The sequence below is a fragment of the Oxyura jamaicensis genome, chromosome 6 (genome assembly GCF_011077185.1).
Source record: "Oxyura jamaicensis isolate SHBP4307 breed ruddy duck chromosome 6, BPBGC_Ojam_1.0, whole genome shotgun sequence".
Taxonomy (NCBI): Eukaryota; Metazoa; Chordata; class Aves; order Anseriformes; family Anatidae; genus Oxyura; species Oxyura jamaicensis.
The window spans coordinates 14320530-14338679 of record NC_048898.1 but is presented as its reverse complement, the minus strand read 5'-3'; the positions used below and the strand labels follow the sequence as shown (position 1 = coordinate 14338679).

At 40.8% G+C, this 18150-nt stretch overlaps 1 protein-coding gene across 3 annotated transcripts in view; it reads left to right on the top strand.

The window, feature by feature from the left end:
- Positions 1 to 212: 212 nt before the first annotated feature.
- Positions 213 to 18150, top strand: part of LRMDA (leucine rich melanocyte differentiation associated) — a 694799-nt gene continuing 676861 nt past the window's right edge. The window contains exons 1-2 of one of the 3 annotated variants that reach the window (XM_035329288.1): positions 213 to 626; positions 7625 to 7707. In XM_035329288.1, the coding sequence (XP_035185179.1) occupies positions 7666 to 7707 (42 nt within the window). In that variant the 5' untranslated portion in view covers positions 213 to 626; positions 7625 to 7665. The remainder of the gene's footprint in view (positions 627 to 7624; positions 7708 to 18150) is intronic. The other 2 variants (XM_035329291.1, XM_035329289.1) reach the window with 2 other exon arrangements.

Genomic DNA, 18150 nt, shown 5'->3' with positions numbered 1-18150 from the left:
AATCCTCCTCCTGCTCTCCTTCCTCCGCCGCCACCGGCCCGCGGCCCTGCCCCTTCGGCAGGCCGAGCCGAGCAGAGCCGGGGCGCCGGGCACAGCCCCGAGCGGAGCCTGCAGCCCTGCCGCCTCGCCCCCGCCCGTCTGTTTTCCCTTTGTACTTTCCATCCCGCTGTCCCCCCATCTCCTCATCCCATAACGATTTTTTTTTTTCTTTTTCACAGGCAAAATGTGTTAATCAATCTTTTACTTTTGTTTCCGGATCTGACATGGTGGCCCACACAATCTACAACATTAACAAAAAGGTCACTTAGAGATAAAACACGTTTGACAAGTGAAGAACAAGGCAAGTGCTTTAGGGGTCGCGTCCAATTCCTGACCTGGACTCCGACCAGAACAGGCGCTGATCCTGGAAGGGGTGGGCGAGAGGAAGGACTTTCACTTTCTCGCCTTTATATCTGCTGAACGAAGTCCTTTTTCTTCCCTCGAAACACCGATCTCCCCCAGTCCCTTAGATGGATCAGATAGCCTTTAATGATCTTCTCTCCTTACGAGGTAGACATAAGGCACGTTTTCCTAGATATTCCTCCCCCCCCCCCCGTAAAGCGGTACCCTTTAAATCCTGCAGCCAAGTAAGTACCTCTGCTGTCTTTTATTAAAACCACTTCACTCTTTCACCGTAGTCTGTAGAGTAGAGTAAATACGCGGCACTCCCCTGGCTTCTATAAAGATAATTTTAACAAACTTTTTAATTTCTGTTTTTTCTCTGAAAACAGAGAGCTTATTGCCAGAACTTTGCGGTGGAAACTCATAAACGTACTTTCATTTCGCAGTCGCCGCGGTCGTCTTGTAAAACAGTGAAAATTAAAAGATTGGGGGGGGGGGGGGGGGGAACGGGGGCAGAGAAAGAAATGTTGCATAAAAATGATATTGCTGTAGTATTGACAAGAGCCACAACTTGCCCTTAAGGAGCTCCCCCCTTCCTTTATACAGAGTGGAAGTGACTTGAATCTGCCCCAGGTTTTCCCCCAGTTCTTTCTTTTGTTGTCAAGTCCAATTGATAAATGGAGTGCAGTAAAACTCTGGAAGAAAAAAAAAAAAAAAAAAAAAAAAAAAAAAAAGCTGAAACCTTCATTTGTGTTCATTTGCATTAAAGTGCTTGGAACAGCTGTTTTCCTTACAGGACCAGGGAGACTCCTATCTGTTTTCTCGTTGTATTTATCCTGCCTCCCAGGGTGAAAGACTAAAGATTAATTGTCTTAAGGTAGAGTCAGCTGTGGGAAGGCTCACCCTCCCCATTTTCCCTTCTCTCGCTTTTCGTGCGGAGGTGAGGGGGATTTCGGGAAGGGGTTGTTTGACTGCCGCGGCAGGGAAGCAGAGGCGATCCCCGGGACATGTGTAAAACAGGCAGCGCACCGGCGGGGGGAGCGGAGAAGGCGAACCCCGAGCTCCCGGCTGAAGAAGGAGCACCAGCGGGTCATTTAAGCAGTAACTTCAGAGGACAGCTTTTCATTTATTTATTTATTTTTCCGCCGAACCTTTGAAATGAGATTTAAATCACGCTCGATACTGTAAACTTTTTATGTAAAAGCTTGTAAAATAAAATAAGAAAAAACAGCTCCGAATCATCCCCGCCCCCTGCCCTCGGGCTCTGCGCGGGTTCCCCCGCCGGCCTGGGGCTGCCCACGCGTGGAAAGCGGGCCGTGGGCTGGCTTCGGCCCCGGCCGGCCCTCCGCCTCTCTTGAGCTGAAGAAGATGGACTCCGTCCTGCTCGTTACCTTTGCGAGGGATCCTTCTTTAATGAGTCCGCGCAGACGGTTTGCTCTCTGGCATTTACTTGTGCAGTCTTGTTGAAGTTTTGGTGGCTGTAGCTTTTATTCTCCATTAAAAAAAAAAAAAAAAAAAAAAAAAAAAAAAAAGTCCAACAACAAAAAGTGAGGGTTGGAACCCGTCTTCCTCCTCTTACAAAGGAAAATTGTAACTTAAAAAAAAGGAGAGCAAAGGAGGAATTAATTAACAAGTGCCAGTCCACACTTTCCTTTACCTACCAGCTATTGGCAAGCATGTCAAGTCGATTTTATTTGCACACAATGGAAATGATTTATTTTCTCTTAAAAAGGAGTGGGCTGGCAGATATTTGAGGAGGAGAGGAGAGCGAGAGAGGAAAAAAAGTTTGAAAATGCCTTGAACTATTCACTGTCGAGATGGCTAATCAGTATTGAGGCTCGAGGGCACTCGGGCAGCTTTTCAATGCGGTTTTCCTTTCATCTCAAGCTGGATGGAGGCGCTCAATTAAAAGCCTATCAGTTTGTAAGTAAATCAACGCCTATCAAAGTTGTCACATCAAACAAAACGATTATTATTGCAGCCCGCCTCCCCTATTAATCTCCCTCTAAAATAATCCGCTTGACAGGTCAGGCTGGCGAGCTGCAAAGCCTGGTCGGGATCAGCCAAAAAACCTGGACTGCCTGTTTTTCCCTCGGGAGAGGGAACTGCAGAAACCTCGGCACCAGCATGCCTGCTCTGCGAGCTCGCTCTCTTGCCATTTTAGTGTCAGGTTCTGTACATCATGTTGGTAAAGGGCGTTTAGTCTTTTAAACTGAACAGCAACAACACTACAGGCCCTTTCGATTTTTTTTCCCCTTTCCACCCCCTCTCTCTTCTATCGCTTTAGAACAAGGTTAAGCTTTTAATTAACAGAAACACAGTTGCTGAGTTGTGCCTGTGCTGTATTTCTGTGCATAGCGCGTTTCAGCTACCTGTCTGTCCTGCGCGTCAATTTTATTTGCTTTGGTAGTGCTTGCCTTTCACCGTCTACCCCAAGGCTTTTATGAAGGTATGATGCATTGCAATCGATTTTTGTAAACGATGCATCTCCCTCTTTTTTTTTTTTTTTTTTTTTTTTTTAACCTCCCCAAATGGTAATACTTCGGTAAGAAATACGCTGCTTTATGAGAAATACCACACCACGAATTCGCGCATTTGGGAGGTTTTTTTTTTTTATTTTTTTTTTTCCCTTCCTATTTTTTTTCCTATTTTTTTTTCTTCTTGCATATGAGTCTGCTTGTGCCCATATAATAGCTGATACATCTGCCAAGGTATCCGGCAGAGGTGTGGGGCATTTTTCCCGAATGTTATTATAGCAAATAGTTTGAATGCTTGCCAATAGAAAGCAAGATTTCCAAACCTCTCCTCTGTTTGCACGGTACTTGAAAATATTTACCCTTATGATTGCAATTACTTTCCTAATACATATGAGATATATATTTTACTCTGCATGACACGTAGGTAATCGTCTTATAAGTAGAGATAATTTTAGAGCCATCTTCAAAATAATAGTCACGTTTAAGTGAACACGAGTTTTATTTGGCTGTGATATTTTTGCTAAACGAGCAGCAAATTACTTTGTTTGTTTGTTTGCTTACTGCTTTCGAAAATATACCTCCTCCTAAAATGTTTTCGAATGAGTTGCTCTAGTTATCCTCCTTTTGTTCCGCTGAGGGGGAAGGAAGCGATTAATACACCTAACAAAAACGGCCCTTCTCTTGTAAGCCATTTGATAGATTCCTTTATTGACGTTGCGAGTTTCATGTATGAGTGTGAAGATTTTCACGCCCGTGTTGAAACCCTTTTACCAACAGCTATTTTCCCAAAGTGTCCCCTTTCATGTTTAAGGTGGTTTTCATGCAAACAGCTTTTATTTTAAATAAGCCTTAAGGTAACTTTCTCGACGGAGAGGGCGAGAGCAAGCCAAACGAGTCTGATGGCACGGCAGCCTTGGCTGCTTCCTGCGAAGCAGAGATTTTTAGTTGCCTTTCAGGTTAGTGAGTGTACCGCGATTAAAACCACCAGCCGAAAGCAAGCGAACCCGTTTCCTAATTTGTGCACGTGTACTCGTCCTAGTGTTTGCTGCCTGCATTTTAAGAGTGAAAAAGAGTCTTTTAGCTTATGTAACACCTTGGTCTGATCATTGAGGCTCAGCAATCATAAAGGCATCTTTGTGTTTATCTTCTGCGAAAGCCTGGAGGCTACGTGAGAGAATTCTACTAACTCCGCACATATTTGGTTACAGCAATCCTTCAGAAATTAACCATGGCACACAAGTGGAGGCGATATGTAGCTTCTTCGCTTGGATCCAAAAGGCACGGAGTGTTTATTGACAACTTTGTTATGGAAACTGAACGGATCAGCCAGATGCGTCCCCAACAGCGTTAGGAACAACGTCTTAATATAAAGGCAGAAAAGTTTTAAGGCTATTGCTGGAAAAGGCACGGGAACCCCAATAATTAACCTCCTCTAGGCACCCAAATGAACAACAATCCTCGAAGTAATTACAAGATAGCCACGTCGGGGCGAGGCTAGGGGCAGGAAGAAGCGAGCGCTGCATCTTCTCTACCTTCTTGAAACAGCCTATGTCCACGATCCGAAAAGGTTAAAATAATCTTAATTTTAGTAACTATTAGCTTGTTTTCAGTCATCCCTAATGATGCATTTAGGTGTCTTCTAATCCCAGCCGCTTTCATCTTCAGCTTTTTACACCCTAAAATTAATTCCACCTAAAGTACATTTTTCATTTTGTACTGTACTAGCGACGTGCAAATAATTTACATCAGCGTTCATCAGGACTGTCCTGAAGTGATGGATCATTTTGTTGAGTTGCAGTAAAAGTGCAGAATGATCTATAATGATGTAATATATACATTAAAAGGGTGTCTGGATGATCAGAGTTTTGCTAAAAATGTAAAAGGGCTTTTTGATTGATAACAGGGTTGCTGTTTTTCTGCAAAGGCTGTCACAGGCTGACACAATGCTTGAGTTATTAGGGCAGAGAAGGGCAACCATAAATTTCCAACGTCAGGCAAAAACTCTCTTTATTGTCTGTATGATGGATGGGCCTCCGTACTAGACACCAAATACTTCGTATCACCCTTAAATGGGAACACATTTTTCGCGGCCATAATTCATGTTTTTTAAATAGAAAGTTTGAAATGCCTGCCTATATTTCACAATCCTGACATATTTATGAATCACTCCCTGCATGCAAATATAATTATTTAAAGCACCGAGGTGACATATGGGTTAGAAACGTACCAAATGCTGTTAGCGGAGTGATTTTTTTTAATTCCCTAAATTGAACACCGTAGAAATCTCTGCCTGTCTGCTCAGATCAATGAAGTCGAAGGTGAAGTTTTACTGATTTTGTCAGTGCCGCGTACGGCCGCTCGGTTTCGACGAGGTGAAACCGAACAAACGGGAGCCCGCCGGCAATTCCCACGAGGCCGATGAAGGAGCGCTCTTCCTCCTCCCGGCACCCTGCTCCGAGAGCCGGTCCCGGCTCTGACCGGCGGAGCCACGGCTCCCCCCAGCTCTCCCGGGGCCGGTGCGGGGCTCCGGCGCCGAGCAGCCGCGCTCCTCACCGCCTCCGTGCCCGCCGGCCGCGGCGAGCGGAGGAGCCGGCGGCCGCTCCGCGCTTCCTTTGCTTCACTTCGGGAGCGGGGCCGGGCCGGTGCCGCCGGGCAGCCCCGGGGCCGCCGCCACTTCCGCCGGCGCGGGCGGAGCCGTAGAGCTGCGCCCCGCCCGCAGCCCGCCCCCCGGCCTGGACCCGCAGCGGCACCCGCAGCGCGGAGCGGGGAGCCTCGGGCGCCGCACCCTGCAGCTGCCCCGAGCTCTGCTTGGGCTCCTCCGGCCCCTGCCCTGCGCCTCCGTCCGTGCTGCATCGGAACTTTGGTTATTTTCGGCAGGGCTCGAGCAAAGCGGCCATCGGCATCTCTTAGCGTCTTGAGACTTCTCTGACGTGGACTCGCGTGTGAATGTGTAAAATGTTCGCAGTAGTGCAAACTTACTATAGCAGGCTGACTCTTTGCCCATAAAATGTTAAATCAACCATGACCAGACTCATTTTCCCATGTCAGCCAAGAGGACTCTGTAAATCAACACATTAGGGCTTCGTTGGGTAGGAGCTGCGTGTGCTTCATGCAAAATGGCCCTGACAGCCGCTCTCCTGGTGCCGCGGTTGTCAGCCTGTGCCTGAATGCGGAATTGTCATGTGGCAGCGGGAAATCTTGCAGGTAGAGTGCAAGTTCATTGGCAAGGCAATATGCGAGAGATCAAGGGCTGGCACTGCAAAAGGAGACGGTAAGGGTTGTTTTACCTTTCGACGTGATTGTTTTGCTTTTCAGTCTCACAGGTGTTTTGCAAAGCCCGTCCCATCAGCTTAAATCACTTAGATGAGCCTGTGCCTCCTCTGAAGGCCCGGTACAGGCATTTCCAAACATCTCCAGGAGGAGCCCCCTTGGCAGCCGTCACACAAAGCTCGTTTCGAGGTTGTGAAGGAATAGCTGTACCCGGAAGGAAATGAGCACTTTGGACAAATGTGGCTAAGGAAGAATAGCCTTGGCTAGAGGAGACACTCCAGAAGCAACCAAGACAACCCCCTCTTTGTTCAAGAAACAAGAAACATTTTTTTCCCCCTTACCTCTGAGCGGTGTGCTATGTTCTGTAAAAAGCCTCAGCCAACCAGCCCTTATCTAAACTGCTATCTCCGGGTAAGAGTTCAGACATTGGAAAGCTTATTTCTGGGTGCTAGTAGGTTCAAAAGAAAAGGAGACATAGCACAGTGTATAACAAAATAATATAACCGCTCACTGGTCCCAATAGTTACACGCATTGAATCAGAATAGATTCAGATATCAAGGTAGGGCTTTGTGCTATATTTCACGAAAGGGGCCTCAGCATAGAGAAATCATTATCCAGTGCTCCTTGCTGGATTGCCTCCCACTCAGAGAGGTGACCCAGCTATGACCCAGACTCTGAACAGTTGTGTGTAAATTTAATTTTCAGCATTACATCATTCCAACCGGAATCTCACCTCTTTGCTCACTGTTGTGCTATGTGGCTTACCTGGTGGTAGAGAAAGAAAAGAGGGAGAAAACATGCCAAATATTAGGAAATATGGAGTTCGCATAAAACCAAGCTTATAGCCGCTTCCACCTTGTCGTCTAGTGAGACAAAATGAGTTAGCCACCACCACTAAAATGAGAGGAAAAAAAAACCACACAGTAAGTTTAAAAACCTACAAAGTGTCAAAAAGAAAAGGATTTCTAATGGGGTGATGATAGAAAATCTGCTTACAAAGTTTCCTGTTTGAAAAAAAAAAAAAGTTAGAAGGCAGTAGTCCAAGGTCTGTAGCAGTATTTGTTCTCGGCCAGTACTTTCACTACCTGAAGAGGGGTTGAACAGTGAAAACTGTTCAAGCTTCAATGTGTTTTCTTATGTGTTTTTAACATATTTGTTGTTCTCTGTGGTGAGTTTTTGGAACACGAGTTGTATAGAAAACAGCAAAAACTAAGAAAGAAATTTTTGCATTTTAAAAGTTTCCCTGTGGGAATCATCTGTGCCAGTGAAGATACATTTTTAAGGGAACAAAAGCCAGTCTTCTTGTGAAGGCTGCCTGTTCCCTCAAAAGTTAAAGAATTTAAGGAGACTAAGAATAAAAACAAACTAAGCCCACACCCTTCTTAATCTAATTTTAAGTTTTGTTTTGTCTTTAGCAGACCAGAGAGTTACCCATTAAGTCATTTCTTTCCCATATGAAACATATTTATTTTTTCTGTTTCTTTTTCATTCACAGAAAGTTCATATGCTCACTGGATGACAAAGTAAGGCTGCAGTATGAGAGTGCGAAGAGTTTTTTTCCAGACCAGCTTCATTCAGGTACTCCCAGCTCTGATAAATGTACTACCTTTAGTGTCAGGAGCAGAGATTAAAGGCAACAGGAGCTCAGCCAAGGTCACAAGTCCTTACAGTAAATAAGTGGTCTGTGCAAGTAAACTTATTAAATTGTGGCCACAGAAGAACAGAGGCTAGACAGAGTTAGCAGCTCTTAAGTTCCAGTTCCAGGTTTACCATTAACAGCATGCAACTTTATTGTGTGGCTTTGTATCTGTAAAACAGGGTCCTGCTATTTAGTTATCAATTACAAAGAGTTTTAATGAGGATAAAATAGTAAATGCTCTAATGCATTACCAGGTCAATGTCTAAACAAAGCCAAGAACTTAGTCTCATATTCCCTAAAGCAGTGCAGTAACACAATGCACTGTGTCTTTCTGCATAACAGTGAAGTTGAATCAAGAATCATCTTGTTCCTGTTTAGGGTGCCGTTCTCTCTTGTCATAATAAACAGTGTTATTTCATATGCTAGTGCTGCCCCAAGTTTTATGTTCTGCATTACTTGGTGACCAGAAGCAAACATGCTTCAAGGTTTCTCTTTTCTCCATTGATTTTTCAAACTCATGAAATGATGTAGTACAATATGTGTGTGTAATGATGAGAGTTATTTGGTCCTTTGAATTAGTAGCTGCCACACATTTCTATAATATTTGTATAATATTTGAAGTTAGTGGTCTTGCAGGTTTATTTATTTTTTTTAGATTTATGCAATATAGTTTTATTATTATTTTACCTGTGACCTTGAAATCATGAATAGTCTCCATGCTAGTGTGACAGAGGTACAAATGGTATCATTATATAGTTTTGGTTGTCTTGTTTGAATGTTATTAATATACAAAGGTAAAATCAATTAACAAAACACGCTTTTTGAAATGTAATTTATTAACTCTGTATTAGAGTATTCTTCGGTTGAATAGCTCTAAGACAGAGATAATATAATAGCATTGTGGCTACTTCAGTTATGGCTTGCTTCTTCTCTCCTTGGACTAAAAGGCAAAATTTTCTCATTTACTTATACATGAACAGAATTGGACTGTGGTAAGCAGCTGTTTTAGTTCAGTAATCACCCCTTGTTTCATTCCCACATTTGTATCATGATCTCAGTGGGAAAAGCAAATTTAAGTAGGATGCTTTTATAGGTATGATAGGTTTTTAATATCAAAGTATGTTAATAAGAAAGAAGAATAGTCGGACCTAAATTATAATATCTAAGGAGCACAGTAAACATTACAACCCAATTTAAAATACCATAGAGATGCTTCAGTTTGGTCTGTTGGTATCCATTCATATCAGTTATTGTTAATAATAATAATAATCCATTTTAATAAACTGGGGAGGGGGGAATAAGAATCTGATGCCATTTTTCTTTCTTCATTGTGAAAACTAGGAAGAATAGACAGGATTTTTTAAAAGACTATATATTTATATCTACAGCATTCATATAAACCACTGTGTATTCTTTAGCAGGCACTTTACAGGGAAGGTAGAAGCGATTCTTGGTCAGAACTGCCCGGTTCTTTCAAGGTGCCTCTTAAAATTGCCTGTGCAACAAGGACAATGAAAGAAGTTTGGCATGGGGCTCAGTTGTGGATATGGAGATAAGTTGACTGCGATTTTTTTAACCAACATTTGAAATTTTTGTGACTCAGATGGGGTGAAAATCCCTGCTACTTGCACTAGTAAAGGACAGGATTAGTTCAAGAGGGTTCTAGGTGAGCACCCTGGTGTAACCAAAGAGAAGAAGGTTGAAAGGAAATATGTTCCTTTTCTATAGCAGTATTGTGGTTCTATTTATATGTTTATGCTGGAGTAATGAAAGCAATAACATTTTTACTGCAAACAGTAAATAATCATGGGATGCCAAGATACCCTACCCTGGGTTGGGTATATTTATGTTTATAGTGTGTATATATATATATAAAAGTATTACCTCTTGGAGTGGTGTTTGTCTGAATATGGTTTGGTATCTTTTACACAGTCTTGGCCGCATGTCTCTAGCTAGATCAGATGTTTATCAGTACCTCTTACCTCTTTCCAGAAGGCCAAGGTATGCTTTTCCTATGGAATATTATGAGGTGTCTCAGGAAAACAAAAACAAACAAACAAAAAAATCCCTGCAGCCTCCACAGATTCATCCACTTAGGTGTCCTTGTCATGGGCACTAAAATATCAGTATGGATTTGTTGCGCTGGGGGCCTTTCTCAGACATTATAAGGCAGGGTGAATTTCATCTTTGTAAGATTAAAAACTGAAACAGACTCCCGAAGTACAGAAAATTAATTTAACAGTTATAAAGACGTCAAATTGATGACACCAGAGGATGAAGTGCAGAATGTCCTCCTCTGCCTTGCCAGAATAATTAGAGAACAGTTCATTCATATCCTCTCTGTTGATTCTGCAAAAATACCAGTTGCGTGACTGGATTTCTGCAATAGAGATGCCCACTAATTCTTCTCACTGATGACCTAACAGCTAGTGTGTGGTCATGTTGTTGATACCAACTTTGTTTGACTTCCAGCTAAATAAGGTAGTGGCTACAGGCTCTGTGTTTAATTTACTGAAAGTGAAGTTACATGAAATTTTTGTGCCTGCTCGTATACTTTTTTTGCTTGTTTTGATTCTTTGCCCTTTAGCGCTGAAGATTTTCAGTTCACCTTTAAGTGACAAGTTCAGATATGAACATCTCGACTTTTATCAGTTTGGGTCAAATCACAATCTGAGCTTTTTGGATTAAAAATGGTTAGTCTTCCACCGTTCCAGTCCGTATAAATAAAATTGCCTGAAGATATCTACTGTAATCTAATCTCTGATATTCTGATACTTACTACATACTATTGACTTTAATGTTTTCTAAAACTTAAGTGAATATCTGCTATCACTGTTTAATACAAATAGTTCTGAATGATTATAAAAATATTTAATGCATAATGCATATCACTCAGGTGTTATTGTCAGTAATGGATGAGGAACAACGTTGGGATAATTTATAAAACTAGACAAAAACATTTTTCAGTAGTTAGTATTTTCAAGGTGTTGGTTTCTAATAATAACATTTTGGTCATAATACCTTTTTAACATAATTTAAACTACTTTACTTATGCAAATTGGTGAACTAGAGTGCTTTTATGCTACCTGAAACACTGACAGTGTCTTGCATTGCAGAAATGTGTATAAAAACAGTTTAACTCTTTTGCTTGCTTCAAGTCAAACTGTAAAACAGATGATATTTTTTCTTGGTTACAAAGTAAAGAAGCTTTACCCCTCACACCTTTGTGTGATTTGTGAGGTGCCAAGGAGGTGGTGAGGATCTTCAATAGATGAGTTAGTAGTCTTTATTTTTTTAGCATTATGACTTATTTTGAAGTAGCAAAAATATTATAGCAAAGCTATCAGGTTGTAAGGGCACACAGGTAAGAAATGGGAACTGAGGAGATCAGGCCTGCTGGAGGTAGCCCAGACCTATGCTGAGGAAAGTTTCTCAGTAGCACACAAGAAGAGGTGACATGATGGCACCTTAACAAAGCTGGTTCTGAGCACAGGAACAAGCAACTCAAAGGGGAAACCCTGAAAAACAATGACTTAGAAGGTAGGAACGTCTTCAGACCACTTGAGCAGCTCTGCACGGGTATCTACACTACACTGAGCTGCAGTGGGTTTCTGACCTGAAGGCCATTGCAGGGCTGTCTGGATTGCTCAGCTTTGCAATTTGGGGCCTCTGTGTCAGGCTGGGTGAGTGTAGAAACTGAGCCTCCAAAGCCCTCTTGGGAGAAAAGGAGGAGGTGCCATTTTCTGCCTGTCTTGTGTTTCCAGGGTATTCATGGGATGGAAATTCCAGGATGAGACAAGAGACCAGCTTGGGTAAGTGCCCTGATTTTATTATACCTGCTCAAAGTTTGGGAAGGAAGGATAACATGGGAAGCTTGTAGGGAATCTATGCTGAACTGCGGTGGACAGCCAAGAAGGGGGTGCCCATCGCACAAACTTTGTCTTCAAAGGCCAGAAAGGGCTTCCAGAATCCCTTCATTCCATATCACCCACAGTGACGAGGAAAACAAAGACCTCTTTAACCAATGCTTTTGCAGACGTTGCTCATTACTTGCATATACTGTAGTCAATACTATGCCTATACACCAATAGTGACAGTTTAGCTCTCTAGTGGCCAAGAGCAGGGCATACATGCTCAGCAAGCGGTATTGTACATGTGCCATCACTAGTGCACAATGTGTTCACAACCCAGACTCACTCTGAAAAACATATTCATGTGGCCATTCACATTTGTGTTCCCACTAGCAGATTCCTCACCTGTTTCAAATTTCCTAGCACCATTTTCAAAGTGGTTCCACAAGGCCAGGAAGGTAAGTCCTATCTATTCCTTGTATATATTATTGGACATAACAACTACAGGTGGCAAGAATTCAGATTAAGTTTACATGGGGACACGGAATTCTTCCCTCCCTCTGGCATCCCTCTCATGCCTTTTCCTCAACTTTGTGTTTCAGTCATATATAGCTCACTAAGGCAGAAGATTGTGTTTCTTTCCTGATTCTGCCACCCTAACTTTGAAAGCATAAACCCCAGCACATTCCTGCAGTCCCTTCAGGAACATGGATGGCCCATTCACAGGGTTGGGAAGGTCACTGTTTTTTTCTGGTGTGTAGTTTCTGGATGTAATGCAGATTCATTTCTGTCTTTTTGGATACAGTAGGATTAGAATTCCTTGCTTGGAATTTGCTCGGGAAGAGATGGTGCTCATCTGTCCCTATACAAAGCTTCTCAATAAAACTAGACGTGGTGTTCACCACTCCTGTAGTGATTAGTGTAGGCCAGGAAGACTATACGTTGGTATCTCTTGTATTCATGCAAATAAGAGAGCCTGTGGGTTAATGACATGACTTTAGGGACCTGTTACTGGTACAGGCTATGCTGGGGCAGAGAACTGATGCTACAGACTTCCTTTGTGCCAAACTAATATTCCATGGTGAAAACGCTGGGGCTGCCACGCACCACCGTGTTATGGCTATCCTCTAGGTGTCCTCTAACAGGTTTCTGGAACACTGGGAGCTGCCACTAATTAATTAATTGATACATTGGGTGCAGACTGCTTTTACAGAGCATACCTGAGAAGTCATGTCAGACACGAAGCACTGATTAAGTGATTACAGTATATGCGGAGTGCTAGGGTGGCCTGTGGCTGGATATGGGAAGGGACAGCTGTGGAGCCAGTTTGGAGATCAGCCCATCTGCATAAACAGGACTTGGAGCTAGGATTTTCTCCCTGATAGATGGACATTATAGATGTACTTGAGTATCTGGCTCAGAACCTCAATGACAATTATAGTGACTGTAAATGAAAAGAACATTAAGCATGCTAAGTCAGGCACGGAAAAATGAGGAAGTGCCAGAATAGAGGTTGCCTCTGCAATCTTGTTTCTCTCTGTTTAGTGCATAGACATGGTGACAGTCTTGATGATGATAGAACATCAAGATCAAACAATATCACCTCTGTGTGATGCCTGTCTCATCTGGTGCAAAGTCTGCAACAGAGTGAATGCCAAGGGACCGTAATTTGTCACTGAGTTCTCTGAGAGGAGTGTTAGTATAAAACCAAGATAGCAGAGAGAGCACCAGATAGCAAAGTAGTATGTTTTTCCTTCACATACACAGAGCATGCTCAGTCTGATATAAAATAAGAAACCTGTAGTTGTTTCTGTATCAGATTAGAGGCCTAAAAGCAATAGGAATTATAATTTAAGGTAATAAAGTGCACATTTAAACCAGCCAATTTTGAATTCAAGATGTTAATCTTGAAAACATATAGAAAATTACCCAGTTATGGTTACTAGTACGGGTTACATTTGGGATATGCACCTGGAACAGGCTCCCCAGGGAAGATGTCACTGCACCGAGCCTGTCTGAATTTAAGAAGAGATTGGACTGTGCACTTAGTCACATGGTCTGAACTTTTGGGTAGACCTGTGCGGTGTCAAGAGTTGGACTTGATGATCCTTAAGGGTCCCTTCCAACTCAGGATATTCTATGATTAGTTGCCTAACTTAGGAGTAGATATGATTTATATTTTGTCTATAGCCAAAAATGAGAAAATGGTATCTCTAAGGTTTAGTTAACTACTGATACTGAACTGAGACTAGGGCGCCAATTTTCCCAACCTAATTAAGCTTTTGCTTTTAACATTTGATCATCAGTTGAGACACCTGGATTACCTCTACATTGGAAAAGCTTGATTGGAAATCTCACTTTAACTACTTCAGAAGTCATCTAAGTCACCCTTGGTGTTAGAATTGATTGATAGGGGTGCTTATACAGATATATAGGGTTTTTAAGGTAAGGTTGGACTTGACGCTTGGGGACATGGTTTAGTGGGCGACATTGGTCGTAGGGAAATGGTTGGACTAGATGATCTGGGAGGTCTTTTCCAACCTTAATGATTCTGTGATTCTGTGATTCTGAAACATACTGGTTTACCATTGTAATCAGTGACAGTCAATGGTAATTCAGAAACAGGATAAACAGGGTGACCTTTCTCTAATCTGCATACTAAAAACAGAATAGAGAATTGAAATTAAATTATTTTATAGTGGCATTAGACTAACAAGTTTGATAGAATTAATTTAATGTGATACTATACAGTTAGGTCAATTGGGTATCTTCATTTTTAATGCACAAACGAGGATAAAGGAGGCTCAGCCTGTTCTGAGGTAGCCAGCTAAGAAAAACTCTCCAAAGCTGAGGTCTCTTCCATTCCAGGTGCTTACTGTGTCTTGGGAGGTGGGTTGAAGCAAGATTATTATGGAGTGTACTTATATGCCACTGAGTTTTCTTTGGTCTCCATGACCACAGCATGTGAAATCTCTTGATCACGTGTTCACCTTTCTTAAGCAGGTTTGTAACACAATAGTTTAACAAGAAAAGGTAAATAATCTATAAAAGCCCCAACTTTTGTCCATTATTTTTGCCTTTTACTCTTATGAGATTTTCTATTCTGCAAGAGGGAAAAGGCTTTTAATTTTTTATTACCCATAGAGAAGTGATTGCGATTCTTGGGTTTTATCCCCATTCCTGAGCAGTATTAGCAAGACAGCTAACCTTTTAAGCTATCCTCAGTGTAACTAACTGTAAAATTGGGATATTAATGCCTAACTGAGATAGGTAGAGTAAGGCTTAATTGATTAATAGATGTAAAATGTAATGAAATTTGCAGGTGAATGACACTTTAGAAATGTTAGGTATGGCTTTCTTTATATTTTAAAATAACCAGTATAAATAACACTAAAAATTGATCATTATGAACATTTTTTTTTACAAACACATTTATTTATCTTTCCATTGAAAGACAAATTATTATACTGAACAGTGAACGCAATTTGAAACAGAAAAAGTAGAAGGAAATTAACATGCTTGTCTATTCACTAGAAAGAAAAGATGAACACTAATAAAATTTCCCTCTAGATAAAACTTTGAAAATGTTATTTTCTATATAGGATTTTACGAGCCAGTAAGATGCCAGTGCATATATTCATGTAAGAACCCATTAAGTTTAAAATAGATTCTCTAAAATCTTCAGTGGACTTGTCGGTGTCTTCTTTTTGCTCATTTACCTATTTAGTTTTTGATGAATGTTTTAGTCTTTGCTTTTCTGCTTAAACAGAACTAGTTATAATTAGTACTATACAACAGATATTCTCAGATTTGTCAGGTAAGAAAAGATTTCCAAACCTGTGGTTATCTCCTAATCGGAACTTTTTTCTGTTTTTGAAAGTATAAACAGTTCTCCAGCTTCATTAACATATGCATTTTTTTCATAATGAAAAATTAATGGTAGGGAAGGATTTAATTTAAGTTCTTGTTCTCTTTTAATATGATTCAACATATGGATTAACACCATGCTACTATGAGGTTGTTTCACCAGAGGGTTTTATTATTTATTCACTTCATGAAGAGTTTAATGTTTTTTTCAACCCAATTTTAAGTCAGATTTGTTTTAAGTATAAGATTGAGGAGAAAGGAAGAAAGGAGCCATGTTATCTGGGTTAGGTCCCAGATAGTCAGGATTTTCCACAAGAGGCTCCACTTGCTGTGTCCAGGCTGCTTTATCTGAAGCACGTATGAAACTGCATTTTAAGTTTATGCAGCTTCAGTGGCAAGTCTGGGGTGCCAGAGAGCCAGAAGGCTGGGTGAAACCTTTACCAACCCTGTACCACCAGCAGCATTTGAACCAGAGGGCATGTTCTCAGGTGAAGAAGACAAGGTTTTAATTCCTGAAAAGGTTAGTAAATTATCAATAAATATTGTAATAGGTGGTTAATGAATTGACATAGGGTTAAACACAGATTATAGCTGTCCATGACTGCTACTCTTTAACTTTATCTTCATGGATTTCAAGCCTGTAAAATTTTGTAGATTCTGTTATTTACCGGTTAGCTCTTTGAAAAGTATTTACAAATAGAACCTTCTTACAAACTCACAGCTTAATGGCTCTTTCTTTCTTTTTCTTGTTTTGGTAGGAAATTCCAAGACAGCTGACAAACTGGGAAAAAATGCTAGAAACTTGGCTGGCTAATCTGGATATTTCTATCCCTTCATCATGAGAATTAGCTGTGCATATTTCTCAAGAGTTCTGAGCTGAGAATAAAGTATTTTTTGTTGGTTAGTGCCAGTTCTCTAAGAGCTCATTTTTTGCAAGCTGTGTTTTATTCTTCTGTCCTGTAGTCCTGATCCATGATGATATTTGTCATGACAGCTTCCTTTTTGCTGGGTTCTGTCACATAAATTGAGTTACTCCACCAAAAATAAACTTTTTTTTTTTTTTTTTTTTTTCCTCAGAGACAGAGAGGAAAACAAATAATTTTCAAAAGCTATATGAATAGTAATATTTTAAACTTCCTGAACATTTTCCTTTGGCTTGATATCACTATTTTTTTTGGTAGTATTGCTGTGACTGAATGTTAAAAACACGGTGTCATATGTGACTATATCTCTTTTAGTTTTCACTTTTAATTACAGAATTCACCCAGCATTGTCCTACCAGGGTACAGAATCTTCAGTAAGTGAACCAAATATAGCACGGTAGTTTAGCATGCTACATAATCATGTGAGCTATTCTGTCACCCAGATACCCTGCCATAACCCTTATAGAGAAAACTGAAACCAGAACCCTGGGGTGTTTTTTTGTGTAAGGAAGCTGATGGTTTTGAAATATGCTACATTGTCATCTTTGAAATTGAGGGCCTTCCACCATCATTATAATGCTGTCTCGATTCTGGTCTGGAGACAAAGCCTGGGCTTTAGTGGCTTTAGTCTTTATGTCCATTTTATGTCCATCCAATCATTGCCTTTTTTTTTAATTATTTTTTTTTCTTTTCTTTTTTTTTTTTTTTCAAATTTGTTTACTCTGGTATCTGTTTCTAGGTTGATTTTGTGATATAGACATCTCTCAACTGGGACTGAAGTACTTTGTTACCGATTAGTTTTATGTTATCCAACACTTGTCAGCTAACAGTAACTTCAGCTTTGCTCATCTGACTGCGATTCCAGCAAGAAACCTAAGTGTGATAAGCTTTATATTATTTTGTTAACAGTCCATCTTTACTTGAGAGCAATAATTATTAATCTGAAGCTCTATGCTGTCCTCTTGTGATTGTGGGAATGGGTTCCAGTATTACAGCCAAATATCAGCTTAGTTTTGGATACTTTTATATGTAGAGTCGAAGTTGGAATTCCCAGATATAAACAAGAATTTCCTTAAGTTTAGCATTGTTCTGTCACTAATAATCTCTTCAGTGTAAACTGGATGTCTTTTTGTATTTACTCTGCTCTTTCTTTTGTGTTTCTCACCAGAGAAAGCTTATCTAAATATTTGTTTGTTACTGAGAGCTTGGAGACTAAGACTTAAGGTAGAGCTTATGGCGTACCACTCTGTCCTCAATGAATGAGGTATTACATTGGCTCAGCTTCTTTCTTCCTTTTCACTTTCATCTTTCCTAGGAAAGGGGATTATATATGTTATGGGATTTGAAGGATTTCTATATTAGTGTATTTGCATGCAAAGTCAGGAAGAGAGGAGTAAAACACTGAAGTCACCAGCAAGAAGGTTTGGGAAGAGGCAGTTAAACCAAGGCATCTTGATTTCCCTTGCATTTTCTCTCATTTCCAAGGAGTGTAAAACCTGTTTTCTCGTTATGTATATATATCTCTATATTAATTGACAATATATTACTTGCAGAGACTGTATGTCTGTAACTTTCAGCTTTCAGCTCTTCCATCTTGCATCATGTGTTTGTGTGTTCTCTTCCTAGCGATGTCTCCAGATGATGCAGAATTAACGCTAGTTGAACTATATTTATCCCTCCTCGCCCAGAAGGATGGGTGGATGAAAGTAGTGAGTAATGGGAAAAGTTGCTGTTTAACAAA